The sequence below is a fragment of the Rhinoraja longicauda genome, chromosome 11 (genome assembly GCF_053455715.1).
Source record: "Rhinoraja longicauda isolate Sanriku21f chromosome 11, sRhiLon1.1, whole genome shotgun sequence".
NCBI classification, from domain to species: Eukaryota; Metazoa; Chordata; class Chondrichthyes; order Rajiformes; family Arhynchobatidae; genus Rhinoraja; species Rhinoraja longicauda.
In genome coordinates this window covers 51,598,380-51,614,002 of record NC_135963.1, presented here as the reverse complement: position 1 = coordinate 51,614,002, position 15,623 = coordinate 51,598,380, and the positions used below count along the sequence as shown (strand labels likewise).

Sequence of the window (15,623 nt, the reverse complement as noted above, 5' to 3'; positions counted from 1 at the left end):
CTCAGAATTCTCTCCAGTAACTTGCCTACTGCAGATGTTTCAGATTCTGCAAACATTATGTGGAATTCTAGCTCTTTTGCATATTACTGTTATGTGGCTCGGTACTTGTACAATGGGTTCAGTTTATGAATGTTCTCGTTGCAGTACCGTGTGTCCCCCGGAATGTTGATGCTCACATGGACTGTGATGTTGGACATATGTCGGTCTCCTGGGAGTTCAGTGAAGGTGCAATGTCATACACGGCTACTGCAGAAGGCAGCAACGTGCAGAAATGCAGTGCCAACGATACACTGTGTGATATCACCGACCTGCACTGTGGAGAGACCTACACCCTCTCAGTTTATGCGAGTGATAACACCTGTGACAGTGCTGAAAGTCCTTCCACCACAAGGAGAACAGGTAAATGCTGAAAAATGCAATCCCCTTTATTTACGATGCGATACGATAGAACTTTATTTATCCCAGGAGGGAAATTGATCTGCCAACAGTCATTAAAAAAAACACAAAATACATGAAACATGAACATTGAAATTAAAGTGACAATTTCTAATTTCTCTATCCTTCACACTAACTTTAATAAAAAATACTGTCCTGTAAAATACTGTAAAAAATACTGTAAAAAATACTGTAAAAAATATATTGATATGAAAATTGCAACTTTTGAAATTACATAAAAGTTACTGGTTGCTGTGCAATTGCTCCGTTTGTCTTTCCTTTTTCAGCCTCATGCATCGCACAGAATCTCGATGTCCAGCTGGACTGTGATAGAAATGATGCTTTGGTGTGGTGGGACCACACGAAAGGTGCATCATCCTACTCTGCCACAGCGGAAGGGAGCAATGGGCACGTAGTTTCCTGTGAGACGGCCAATAGTAAATGTCAGATAACCAACCTGCGATGTGGACTGATGTATAACGTAACTCTGATTGCAATGGACGGGGTGTGTGACAACTCACAAACGCCTCCGTTTGAATTTAACACTGGTAGGTGTTTTGTATGTTCGAAAACTAACAGTACAATGTTTCAGGGATGAAAATGACAGATCAAAGCAGATGCGAAATGTCAACCCCTTCCATCTATCCAGAGATGCTGCCTGTCTTGCTGAGTTACTCCAGCATTTTGTGTCCACCTTCAGTCTAAAAAAGCATCTGCAGTACCTTCTTACACAGTATAATTTTTCACGGAACCGCACGGTAGCGCAGCGGTAGAGTTGCTGCTTTACAGCGAATGCAGCGCCGGAGACTCAGGTTCGATCCTGACTACGGGTGCTGCACTGTAAGGAGTTTGTATGTTCTCCCCGTGACCTGCGTGGGTTTTCTCCAAGATCTTCGGTTTCCTCCCACACTCCAAAGACGTACAGGTATGTAGGTTAATTGGCTGGGTAAATGTAAAAATTGTCCCTAGTGGGTGTAGGATAGTGTTAATGTACGGGGATTGCTGGGCGGCACGGACTTGGTGGGCCGAAAAGGCCTGTTTCCGGCTGTATATATATGATATGATATGATATCAATTTCACTTACAATGCACCTTTGACATATCCAAATGTCAAACCACACTGAGATGGGTTTTTTGTGGGCATCTCCAACAATTTTGGTTGTTAATTAGAATACATGTTTTAGTAGATTGTTAGCATCAGAAAATTGGCCATGAGGAGTAGATGGCCTTTCTATCAACTACGTTCCATGTGCCATATAGTAAAAGTGCAGTGAAAGGCTATAAATGCAAGTCCAAGAATGTGACAACTTAACGATGTATTAAAGTGCAAATCCAATAAATGTCCAATCATCCATTATTTCACTATTCAGAAATTTTGGCACATCAGATGATTTTTGCAACAGGTCCTTTGGCTCACTAAGGCCCAGTTCCTATCTTCCCCTTCTGCTCGTCAGGGCACCAGTTCCTGGATTCCATTCTAACTCTTCTAACTCGATTTCCCCGAACTTCCTTTAAACTCATTAGACCTCTTTGTCCCTTCCAACTCACCAGGCCTGGGTTCCTACACTCTCTTTAAATTGACCAAGGCCCTGTTTTCTTTGTAGCCTTTAAACTCACTACAAAATTTAATGTAATACAAATAACTGAATTAAGGTATATGCATCATAGATCCATAGGTAAATGTATACATGTACACATATCACAATCACAATCATATTTTATTAGCCAAGTATGTTTTGCAACATACGAGGAACTTCATTTGCCATACAGTCATAACAATAAAAAGTAACAGGACACACAAAATACATTTTAACATGAACATCCACCACAGTGACTCCTCCACATTCCTCACTGTGATGGATAGGTATATGTATATAGACACTGGTGAGATGCCGATAGGAGGGAGGGTGGCTAATGTTGTGCCTCTATTTAAGAAGGTCTGCAAGAAAAAGCCTGGCAGTTGTAGACCAGTGAATCGAACATCTGTGGAAGGCAAGTTACTGGAGAGCATTCTGAGGAATGAACATTTGGATAGACAGGGGCTGATTAGGGAGAGTCAGCATGGTTTAGTAAGTGAGAGATAATGTCTTACGAATCTGATGGAGCTTTTTGAAGAAGTAACTAAAATGATGTGGGCAAAGCCATAGACATTATTTATATAGACTTCAACAAGGCATTTGATAAGGTTTGGCATGGCAATAGAATCACAGAGTCATACAGCATGGAAACAGGTCCTTCGGCCCAACTTGCCCACATTGACCAAGATGCCCCATCTACTCCTGGCAGCTCATTCCATATACCCACCACTCTTTGTGTGAAAAGGTTGCCCCTTAGGTTCCTAATAAATCTTTCCACTCTCACCTTAAACCTATGTTCTCCGGTTTATTAATTCCCCTGTGGGTAAAAGGCTCTGTGTGTTTACCTTATTGATTCCCATCATCATCTTATACACCTCTATAAGATCACCCTTCATCTTCCTGTGTCCCAAGGTCATAGCCTGCCAAATCTCTCCCTCTAGCTCAGGCCCTTGAGTCCTGGCAACATCCTCGTAAAACTTCTCGGCATTCTTTCCAGATTAACACCATCTTTCTTATTGCAGGGTGACCAAAACTGAACACAATACTCCAAAGATGGCCTCACCAATGTCTTGTATAACTGTAACTTAACATCCCAACTTCTATACCCAATACACTGACTGATGAAGGCCAATGTGCCAAAAGCCTTCTTGACCACCCTATCTACCTGTGTTGCTACTTTCAATAAACTATGTACCTGCACTCCTAAATTCCTCTGCTCCACAACACTCCTGAGGGCTCTGCCATTCACTTTGAAGATCCTGCCTTTATTTGACTTCCCAAAACGCGACACCTCTCACTTATCTGCAAAAGAACATAGAACTGTTCAGCACAAGAATAGGCCCTTTGCCCACAGTGTTTGTGCCGAACATGATACCAGGTTAAACTGATCTCATCCGCCTGTACATGGTTTCTATTGCTCTATCCCCTGCACTTCCAGCTATCTATGCCTATCTAACAGCCTCTAAAACGCCACATTTGTATCTGCCTCCACCACCACCCCTGGTAACCCCACCACTCTCTGTGCAAAAAAAATTGTCCCATACATCTCCATTAACCTTAATTCATTTATTAAACTTCATTAGCCATTCCTCAATCCACTTGCCCAAATGATCAAGATCCTGCCATAGGTACATGGGTAGGAAAGGCTTAGAGAGATATGGGCCAAATGCGGTAGGTGGTATTAGTGTAGATGGGGCATCTTGGTCGGCTTCAGCAAGTTGGGCCGAAGGGCCTATTTCCTAGCTGCATGACTTTGTAACTCTAAAAGTATGTTTGTCCTGAATGTGCCAGATTATTGAACTTTTACTAATGTACAGAAAGTCCATCAAACTCTTAATAAATTAGATTGTTTCCAGAGGTTTATAGGTGATTTTGATTTTTTTTTAAACAAGCTCCCTCCTTGAAAAACACCAAGCCATTTATTTTCACAAGTGAAAGTTCCTGTTCAGAAAAGAGGCTTTCTCCCACTGGTCAGGTATTTTACAGAGTGTTATTTGTTGATAGAAAGTATAAAAACATGTTTAGCATTCTCACAGTCAGCAAAATGAATTATGCCGACTGCTGTATCGAAAGATTTGGAGTGTCGACATTCCTGCCTGGTCAGTTATTTTGTTGTTTCTGTACTTTCTAGCACCTTGTGCACCCGCGTTCATCTCCACCACTCTGAACTGTGACACCAAGAGTACATCAGTGGCCTGGGAGGAGAGTGATGGGGCGATGTGGTACATTACAACAGCAGAAGGACAAGATGGACACATTTCGCTGTGTAACACAACGGGGACGAGCTGTGATTTCATGGACCTGCACTGCAGTCAAACGTACTCAATAACTGTAACAGCGATGGACAGTCACTGTCGGAGTGTAAACACTTCGGTTTTTGAAGCCGAAACAGGTAACAAATATTGCTAAAGTATTTTAGGATATGTGGGAAACAATGCATCGCTGTAGGAAAAGCTGTTCTGAAGTCTACAGTCCAGGCGAGTCACAGTGGCTTTAAGAATTTGTGGAGAGTTTTGCTTCCTTCTCTGTGATTATATCATTGAGCTATATATTGGAATGCTTGTTCAGTGGGTTTGTACATGGCTGTTAACATTAACCCTTTGACTTGGTATTGTATTAATCTCTCCCCCATACATGTACATGGCTTCTAACATTAACCCTTTGACTTGGTATTGTATTAGTCTCACCCCCGTAAAGGATGGGACATGTGGTTCTTCTTCTATTTTGAGATAAGTGATCCATGGCCTCGCGACTAAATGCCTGATTGGAAAATTCAAATCCTGCTGCACTGAATGCCTTTGGTCAGAAGAAGGGTCCCGACCAAAAACATCATCAATCCATTTTCTCCAGGGATGCTGTCTGACCCACTGAGTTACTCTACTAATTTGTGTATGATTTTTGTCTGCCTTTGAATGGGAATCCAATCACTCCATCACAACTGTGCATCTCAATAGAAACAATGTATTCTCAGTTCCTTACACAACGGAACAGAATTGAGATCATGCACCGCTGTTATTAGTTCATGATTTGTTTATATTTCCTTCTCCCCAAAAGCCCCTTGTCCCCCTCAGAACGTACAAGCTGACTGTGCTGCCCTCACTGCGTTTATAACGTGGGAGCTGAGTAATCTCACAGTGTGGTATACTGCAACAGCGGAGGGCAGCGATGGACACACGGCCACTTGTACCACATCCGACACAAACTGTCTCATCCCAGATCTCCACTGCAGCCAAACGTACAGCATCTCCGTGTTCGCATTTGGGGAAACCTGCAGCAGTCTCCAAAGCTCACGTTATGAAATTTATACAGGTAATAAACTTATATATCTCTTCAGGGCATTGCATGAATCTTCAAAATCAACAGAATAGTGCACTCCTGAACTGCAATCTACCTCATCGGAGATGCTATCATTAATTGGTAGTGCTATCTTTGAACTACCTTTGATCGGACATGACTGGCTTTATCTTGCACTAAAAGTCATTCATGTTATTCTCTTTATCACTTATCTGTACACTGTGAATGGCTCAATTGTAATCATGTATTGTCTTTCCGCTGGCTGTTTAGCACGCAAAAAATGCTTTTCACTGTACCTCGGTACACATGACAATAAATAAACTAAACTAAACTAAAGAATAGGTCATATTGTGCTCATAGATTTGATAGCAATTAAATATTTTGTTATTAATAATCTAAGCCAATTACAACCTAACAGCAGTTTCCTCCCACATTCCAAAGAGGTACAGGTTTGTAGGTTAATTGGTTTGGTGAATGTAAAAATTGTCCCTAGTGTGTGTAGGATGGTGTTATATGTGGGGATCGCTGGTCGGCTCGGACTCGGTAGGCTGATGGGGCCTGTTTCCACGCTGTATCTCTGAACTGCATCTTTAAACAACAATTTTAAATATCTCTCATGAAAATTCAAAGTGGTGGGCTGTCAAAAGGCTGTAGGGGTGTTCAGGATGGGCAAGGTTCAGAGTGTGCTGCCTGAGGCCTGTTTTCAAAGCACGGCCCACTCATCGGCATGGAGTCCCTCTCGGGTATTGACGATCAGCTTGACATTCAGAATCAGTGTAGTGCAGGTGGATGGCAGGGTTGGACACATTGGTTTCCTTAGCTTCCCTCTGGGAGGAACTCCAGATCATTTGTAACTGAACCGATGGTAATTATTCCTTCTATCCAGAGATGCTGCTTGTCCCGCTGAGTTACTCCAATATTTTGTCTATCTTCAGTGTAAACCAGCATCTGCAGTTCCTTCCTACACAATGCTAATTATTGATGACCACACAGGTAGGGTTGCCAACTGTCCCGTATTAGCCAGGACATCCCATATTTTGGGCTAAATTGCTTTGTCCCGTACGGAACCGCCCTTGTCCCGTATTAGGCCTGGACGGTGCTGTTGGCCCGGACACTGTAGGCCCGGACGCTGTAGCCCGGGGGCCGCTGTAGTCCTGGACAGTGTAGGCCCGGAGGCCCGGGCGGCGCCTAACGGAGGTTGCGTAGCAACACGCCTCCCGGCCCGTGCGGCTGCTATTGGTGGAGCGGGAGCACGTGGCCGCTGGCTGGGTAAGGTCACGTGGGGCGCGGGGCAGTGACATCCCCTTCGTCCCTTATTTAGGAGTGAGAAAGTTGGCAAACCTACACACAGGATTCAATACTCATTGAAAGCACAGTCAGGCTTAGTGCTGACTTTTATTGTGATTTCTCAACTTGAGCAATCAAGATGTAGATTATGAATTCATGATATAGAATATAAAGTTTACTCTGGGCTATGTAAGTTGTATAAGATGTTTGCAATAACCATCTATCCAAAAGATGTACTGGCATGAACCCGGTGGATTTTAATGCTTGTATTTCATTTTCTACAGCACCTTGCGCCCCAGATGAAATAGTTGCCAATGTGGGTTGTAACACCAATAGAGTGGTGGTTTCATGGGGCCGGTCTCATGGAGCCAAAGAATTTGATGTAACAGCTGAAGGAAGTGATGGCCATACACACTCAGACAACACAACGGAGACACACTATGAAATGCTGGATTTACACTGTGGACAATCCTATAACATAACCGTGACAACACTGAGTTACAGCCGGCACGGCATTTCAAGTAACTCTGTCCAAATCCAAACTGGTAATGTTACCTACTTAGTAGCACGCACTCTAGAAGTGGCCTGATTTTATAAACCTTTCCGGTTTTGTTGATTTGACATTTTTATTTTCTGAACAGCACCTTGCATTCCGGAGAACCTATCAGCTGAGGTAACCTGCAATTCGAACGCAATCTCCTTCACATGGAATGACACCGATGGAGCAAATTTATACATTGCCACCGTTCAAGATAGGCAAAAAGTAATGGCCTCATTCAACACAAGTGACACAAGGGTTCAAATCCCACACCCGCAATGTGGTGAATATTACACAATCTCTGTTCTGGCCATGGATAACGTCTGCAAAAGTCCTCAGAGTGCAGTGGTGAATGTACAAGCAGGTATCACTCAACCGTATACGTTTTTTGTATTGATATTTCTGATCCCGTTGAATGACTTTCTGCTGAAGTGCAGGTTATATCAGAGAGCGAGACCACAGTTGCACTCACTGTTAAATATTATTGGTATCTATTGAAAAACAATTCAGATGTAGGCACATATTTTGATTTTCCTTAATTTGAGTAATTTCACTGATACACTGATTGGTGGGACTCTTCCTTAGAGCGCAGGAAGATGAGGGGCATTGTTACGTAGATGTTTAAAATCATGAGAGGAATAGATTGGGTAGATGCACAGAGTCTCTTGCCCAGAGTAGGGGAATCATGGGCAAGAGGACATAGGTTTAAGGTGGAGGGGTAAAGATTTATTTCGGAATCTGAGGGGTAACATTTTCACACAAAATGGTGGTGGGAGTCTGGAGCGAGCTGCCAGAGGAGGACTATCCCAACATTTAAGAAATAGTTAGACAGGTACACAGATAGGACAGGTTGGGAGGGATATGGGCCAAACGCGGGCAGGTGGGACTAGTGTAGCCGGTGTGTTGGTCGGTGTGGGCAAGTTGGGCCAAAGGACCTGTTTCCACGCTGTATCACTCTATGACTCTATGATTAAAATGGGATAGACAATAAACAATAGGTGCAGGAGGAGGCCATTCGGCCCTTCGAGCCAGCACCGCCATTCGATGTGATCATGGCTGATCATTCTCAATCAGTACCCCGTTCCTGCCTTCTCCCCATACCCCCTGACTCCGCTATCCTTAAGAGCTCTATCCAGCTCTCTCTTGAATGCATTCAGAGAATTGGCCTCCACTGCCTTCTGAGGCAGAGAATTCCACAGATTCACAACTCTCTGACTGAAAAAGTTTTTCCTCATCTCAGTTCTAAATGGCCTACCCCTTATTCTTAAACTGTGGCCCCTTGTTCTGGACTCCCCCAACATTGGGAACATGTTTCCTGCCTCTAACGTGTCCAACCCCTTAATAATCTTATACGTTTCGATAAGATTTTCCGGAGAGATGCCGGTGGTATCGTAAAAATGACTGGCATTTCCTTCTGTAATTCAGGAAGCTCAGGACTCCTGTGCAGTTTGTCCATAAACATTAATATCATAGAAACATAGAAAATAGGTGCAGGAGCAGGCCATTCGGCCCTTCGAGCCTGCCTAACCTTCCTTGGAAATGGTGCCAGAAATATCCTGCCTGTGCTTCAACGTGGATTCAACTGTACACAGAAAGAATTTATAGACAATAGATAATAGACAATAGGTGCAGGAGTAGACCATTCGGCCCTTCGAGCCAGCACCACCAATCAATGTGATCATGGCTGATCATTCTCAATCAGTACCCCATTCCTGCCTTCTGTCAATTTGCTGTCAACCTTTACCTTTATGTGACCATATTCATGTTGCACCACACAGATTCTCCAGCTACATCTCAATACATCTCAATACATCTCTTGCTACAAACTGCTTCCAAACTCCTTATCTTTCTGCCTTTCATCTCGTTTCAAATTCATTTCTATTTTCAACTTTCCAATAATTTCTGACTATACCATGTTTTTATTTAAGAAGTTGGCCTTTAAATCCTCAGGAAAACATTTTTCAATTGAAAGGGCCTAAAAATGCTTCAAAATACAGTATTGTTAAAGTAGTGTGAAGAAATTACACTTTAACACAGGAACAATACAGCGCATTTAACTCTCCTATTATACTGACGTTAGATATTTGAAGCTGTTTAATGTTATGGCAATAACTTACTACCACAATAATACTGCTCCATTATAATGCTGATCGTAGATTGTCGTAGTACACTTCCAAGAGCTCAATGCAATTTTTGCAGATGCATGAGTGGTACCAAACTAAAGCATATTTTCTTTGTTAATCTGTAGGACCATGCACTCCACAGGGCATTGCTGCTCACATTTATTGCAATCTCCATAGCGTGTTGGCTTCGTGGGAACAGAAGGTTGGGAGTGATTTCTACATTGCGACTGCAGAAGCAAGTGATGGGCACACGCAATCTTGCACTGCACAAGAGGCAGCCTGTGAGATATTGGACTTGCACTGCGGGCAGGCCTACAACATAACAATAGTAGCAGTTAATGAAGTATGCAACAGCTCGCAAAGTGCAGTGATGACTGTTCAGTCAGGTAACTAGTTCTGCTTATGTTCTGTTTTCCACATTGTTCACCTACACAAGCTGTACTTCCAAGTTCAAGGCAGAAATATTGTCTTAGCCATGCGTGTCAGCTTTAATCACCGATTTTGGTGATTACATGTTACACCACTCTACCACGTACCTGCACTCTAAGGCCAATTAATCTGGGAGGAAATTGGAACACCCAGAGGAAAGCCATGCAGTCACAACAAGAACGTCCAAATTTCACACAGACAGCAGCAGAGGTCAGATTTCAATTCAGGATAGACACAAAATGTCCTCAGTGGGACAGGCAGCATCTCTGGAGAGAAGGAATGGGTGACGTTTCGGGTCGAGACCCTTCTTCAGGTTGCTGGAATAGTGAAGCTGCAGCTTAGTAAGCTGTGCCACAGTTCTATCCCTACGTTCTCTGTAGTTCGTAAGTTTATAAGTTACAGGAGCAGAACTAGGCTACTCCGCCATTCAATCATGGCTGATCTATCTTTCCCTCTCAACCCCATTCCCCAGCCGTTTGCCACCCGTAACCTTTACTAATCAGTTTAGTTTAAAGATACAGCGCGGAAACAGGCCCCTTGGCCCACTAAGTCCACTCCGACCAGTGATCCCCGCACATTAACACTATCCTACACACACTAGGGAAATTTATAATTATACCAAGCCAATTAGCCCACAATCTGTACATCTTTGGAGTAAGGGAGGAAACCGGAGCCCCCGTAGAAATCCCATGCAGGTCACAGGGAGAACGTACAAACTCCGTACAGACAAGCACCCATAGTCTGGATCGAACCCTGGACTCTGGTGCTGTAAGGCAGCAACTCTACATCTGTGGCACAATGCCACCCCGGCATGAACATGCCAATCTCTAATTAAGAAATACCCAAAGACTTGGTCTTCCCATCCGTCTGTAACAATGAATTTCACAGATTCACCACTCTGGCTAAAGAAATTCCTCCTCATCTCCATTCCAAAGTCCCCTATCTGGCTGTTTTAAATCCTACTGCTTTAAAGATGTACTGTACATTTTAAAATACATTACTTTATCATGGTGTTCCAACATGTATTCACGTCTTTGTGGAGTAGGAAATTCCTTTTAATCTGATGTCTTTCTTCACACTACTTAAGCTTAATAATGATACACATATTAGCTGGTACGTCTATTAAGCAATCTGCAATCATCTTAAGTATTGATTACTCTTAGTATATTGAAAAACTGAATGATAAGTATTTTTAATCTTCTGTGATGTTTGTGAACATGTCTTCATAACCTTATTTTTTCATTTACCATTTCATTTACCTATTCATTTTTTTTCCACTCTTGTGGCCTATATGTTGGTAACTGTTTTACTTTCTCAGTTTTTCATTGTCTACCTCTAAAAGCACAAGTAATGTTGAATCTCTTTCCCTTATCTTTGATCTACTTTTCTGTTACAGTCTTCTGATATGCATTTTAACTGACCTTTGTCTGACTGCCTGTTTCACGAAACCATCTTTCTATCCTTAAAACAAGTGATTTTTAACTCTGTTTACTTGATGTTATTTTACAAAGCGTACTGCTAATGATATGCTAGCTTATGTTGTATGTAACTGATACTAAACTGAAAGTTACTCTCCTTTATAACATATAGCACCATGTATCCCAGAGATTATTACTGCTCAAGTGGACTGTGATACCAATGATGCATTGGTATCCTGGGAGCAAAGTAAGGGGAGTGACCTTTACGTTGCCACTGCAAAAGCAACTGATGAACACGAACACCTATGCAATACAGTGGAGACAAGCTGCAAAATAACTGACTTGCATTGTGGACAATCATACAATATAACAGTAAAAGCTGGGAATGAGATATGTAACAGTTCAGAGAGTGTACAAATCGGTATTCAAACAGGTAATGTCATCATTCTTTTATTCACTAGGGGAGTCTTTTGATCTCAACTGCAAGCTGCTGGTTTATGAGCCCTATGCAGCTAGCAATACAGGTGCTAGGAAATGATGGAAAGTTGAAAAGCAGATAGACAATAGACAATAGGTGGAAGAGGAGGCCATTCGGTCCTTCGAGCCAGCACCACCATTCATTGTGATCATGGCTGATCATTCTCAATCAGTACCCCGTTCCTGCCTTCTCCCCATACCCCCTGACTCCGCTATCCTTAAGAGCTCTATCTAGCTCTCTCTTGAATGCATTCAGAGAATTGGCCTCCACTGCCTTCTGAGGCAGAGAATTCCAGATTCACAACTCTCTGACTGAAAAGGTTTTTCCTCATCTCAGTTCTAAACGGCCTACCCCTTATTCTTAAACTGTGGCCCCTTGTTCTAGACCCCCAACATTGGGGAAATGTTTCCTGCCTCTAACGTGTCCAACCCCTTAATAATCTTATACGTTTCGATAAGATCTCCTCTCATCCTTCTAAATTCCAGTGTATACAAGCCTAGTCGCTCCAGTCTTTCAACATATGACAGTCCCGCCATTCCGGGAATTAACCTAGTAAACCTACGGTGCACGCCCTCAATAGCAGGAATATCCTTCCAAGAATATCCAAGAATATCCTATGATGCAAACAGAAGTGAAGGATAAGAATCTTCGTGCAATTCAACATTGTAAATATTAGTGATTGAATTAGAGGGGAGTTAGATCTTCTGTATGACACAACTAGAAGACAGAAGATATAAATTATTTTCAAGTGTTCAAAGTTTGTCTTTTATTCTAAAAAGAGATTAAATTGAACCAAAACATTATTATATGTTACAATACTGTCAGACTGCTGGTTTCTTAAGGATGTGATGGAATAACAAGAGATAAGCATAACCTCATTCTCCAAATAATTGCAGGGCCATGCACCCCAGGGAATGTTTCTGTCTTTGTGGATTGCAGTACTAATGCTGCAGTAGTTTCATGGGAAATGGGCAATGGGAGCGATTTCTATATTGCAACTGCAACGGGAACCAATGAAGAAACAAACTCATGCATTGCGGAAGATTCAACGTGTGAAATCTATGACCTCCAGTGCGGACAGTCATACAATGTAACTGTGGTAGCTGTTAATGAAATGTGCAACAGTTCAGAAAGTACAGTGTGGAGTTTCCAAGGAGGTAACCAGTTCTAGTTATATCATTTAGTTCAATACAGACTATGAATTTAGAATTTGTGTGATCTTTTTTCCACCGCATCCACTCACAGAGCGAGAGATTTAACCCTTGTGCACAAATGCGTACATGCACAGGCATACGCACACATGCACTCACACACGTGCGTGCGACTCTTTCTCCTCTTATGTTCTGATGTTCCATACTAAAAGCCCATAGGATACAGGAGCAGAATTAGGCCATGCAGCCCATTGAGTCTACTCTGCCATTCAATCATGGCTGATCTATTTTTCCCTCTCCTGCCTTCTCCCCGTAACCTTTGCTCTTCCAAATCAATAATCTATCAATCTCCGCTTTAAAAAGATCCAGTACAGTACAGAACAGTACAGAACTTTATTGTCATTCGGTACCGAGGTACCGAACGAAATTGCAGCAGTCACAGAACACAACAAAAAAAGAAAAGAACACAGGACACACGACCCCACACAAACATCCATCACAGTGACTCCAAACACCCCCTCACTGTGATGGATCCAGTGTCTTGGCCTCCTGACGAATAAATTCCTCCTCATCTCAATTTTGAAGGTACATCCTATTATTCTGAGGCTGTGCCACCTGTTCTGGCCTCCCTCATTTCTGAACACATCCTTTTCCACATCCACTCTATCTTGGCCTTTCATTATCATGTAGATTTCAATCAGATCCCCCCTCATCTTTCTAAACTCTAGCAAGTACAGACCCAGAGCCTTCAAACGCTCCTCGTACGTTAACTCAATCATCCCCGGGATCATTCATGTAAACTTCCTCTGGATCCTCTCCAAAGCCAACACATCCTTCCTCAGATATAGGGCTAAAAACTGCTCACAATATTTCAAATGTGGCCTCACCAGCACCTGATAAAGCCTCAGCATTACATCCTTGCTTTTATATTCTAGGTACTGTGCATTCCTCTAATGCAGCACACTAGAAGTAACTTAACGTTTTTTTCAATCTTCCAGTGCCATGTAATCCACAATACCTTGAAGCTGACGTGGACTGTGCAAATAACTCCATGAGGCTATCATGGGATCACGTTGATACAGCAATATCATATATAGCGTTTCTCAATGCTAGCAATGAAGACCAACTTCACTGTGATACAACAAACACAACTTGTTACATTCAGCATCTGAGCTGTGCCACCAAATATAACGTGTGGTTTTATGCTTATGATGGATTTTGCACAAGTATGATTAAATCTACATATGAAGTCAGCACAGGTAAACACACCACTAATACCATCCATGATTCTAATTTGCTTGAGTGCTTTCATATTAAACAAAATAAATAACTTAATATATATAAAGGATGATTTTGAGTGGATCCATACGTTCTGAATTTACAAACGTTCAATCCAGTAAGTGACAGATAGCTGGCTGACCAATATTAATCTTGTTTAAATTGATTGTTGTTTATTTCATCCTTTTAGTCCCATGTGTGCCAGAAGACATTGAAGTTATATTAAGTCCTGCTAGCAATGGAGTGCAGGAGCTGGAAGTCAACTGGAACGAATGTCACTGTGCTGCAGACTATGAAGTAGATATAACAGGACAAATTGAACAAGATCCATTCTCCATGTTTACATTGCGTTCATATTGGACAACCAGAACGTTTTTCCAGTTTCCAGTTCCTTGCAGTTCCACATATGACATTTCGGTTACTGCTAGGAATGTTGCTGGAATCAGTAGCCCGAGTGCTCCCTCATCTGGACTGACTGGTAAGTACAAGGATTAAAAGTAGGACGCATTTTCTATGTATGCAATCTAGTCAAACTATATCATTATTTCTTTTCTTTTTTTAAGGACGTAAGAAGCAGGAACTAGTGAATATTATTCAGCCCTTTTAACCTATTCCACCGCTCAATAAATTCAACTCTGGACCTTGCCTCAAATCCATCCGTCCCCCCGTCCCCCACCCCCTTAGTAACCAAAAATACACCATTCTCCACTTTGACTACACTCAAAGACCTGTAAATATTTATTGTACTTTGTTAATACTCACCTCAGTATTAAATAACCATCATCTTAATGCCTGCTTCTTCTCTCTTCAGGCTGAAATGCAATCTCTTAGTGGCATTTTGAATTAAATTCAACATTGTGTAAGTAATGAGCTAGTGATGCATGTGGATAATATTTTATGTTTCAGTTCCTTGCCCTCCAACCAACCTAACTGCTTCTTTGGAAACTGGTACGCTATTTCTATCTTGGACGGAGTCAATTTATGCCTCAGAATACATTGTGTGTGCAGTTTCCAATTTAGAAAGGAATGAGATTTGCAGAACTGCAGCACTCTCTTGTGAATCTCCAAACATTCAGTACCACACAATTGAAATTGTTGCTTTAAACTCTGCTGGCGAAAGTGAAATCACCAAAATCACCAAAATCACTTTCTTGTAAGGTAGGCCTTCCTGTCCTAATTATGAATCATAATCAATGGTTTATTTGAACAGTAATTTTTAAAATATATTTTTGATTGGAAGTGTTTTTGTTTAACAAATCTTGTTTTGTGCATTGGAATCTTCTAATAATTTGGAGTGGGGAAGGAGGGACGGTGGAGGTGGCGGGGGGGGGGGGGTAGGATGAGGGGGGGAGGGTGGTGGTGGGGTGGAGGGGGGGGTGGTGTTTGGGGGGAGGAGCATGGAAGTATCAATTCTTTTTCAAAACATGGTCAGCTGCCCAAGTCTATTATTAAGGCACGATGTGCTTTTTTCTGTTCCAGTAATTGTTCAGAATGATTTTTGAATTTGTCAACCAGCTTTGAGTTCTCTATGAGTTTAGGCATCTCCATTCTATTACTTTTCCACAGCAGCCAAAAAGGCTTCTTTTTTTGAGGGGTGCTTTGAGCGGGTACTTAA

The 15,623-nt window shown here is 42.2% G+C and overlaps 1 protein-coding gene across 1 annotated transcript; it reads left to right on the top strand.

Moving 5' to 3' along the window:
- The first annotated feature begins 176 nt into the window (after nt 1-176).
- LOC144597988 (fibronectin type III domain-containing protein 7-like) lies at nt 177-15,165 on the top strand. Its single transcript, XM_078407854.1, has 12 exons — nt 177-399; nt 723-983; nt 4,144-4,404; nt 5,067-5,321; nt 6,878-7,138; nt 7,235-7,495; nt 9,380-9,640; nt 11,274-11,534; nt 12,476-12,736; nt 13,729-13,989; nt 14,199-14,486; nt 14,915-15,165. Exons 1-12 carry the CDS (start codon nt 177-179, stop codon nt 15,163-15,165), a joined length of 3,105 nt encoding a protein of 1,034 aa, XP_078263980.1.
- Nucleotides 15,166-15,623: the final 458 nt, after the last annotated feature.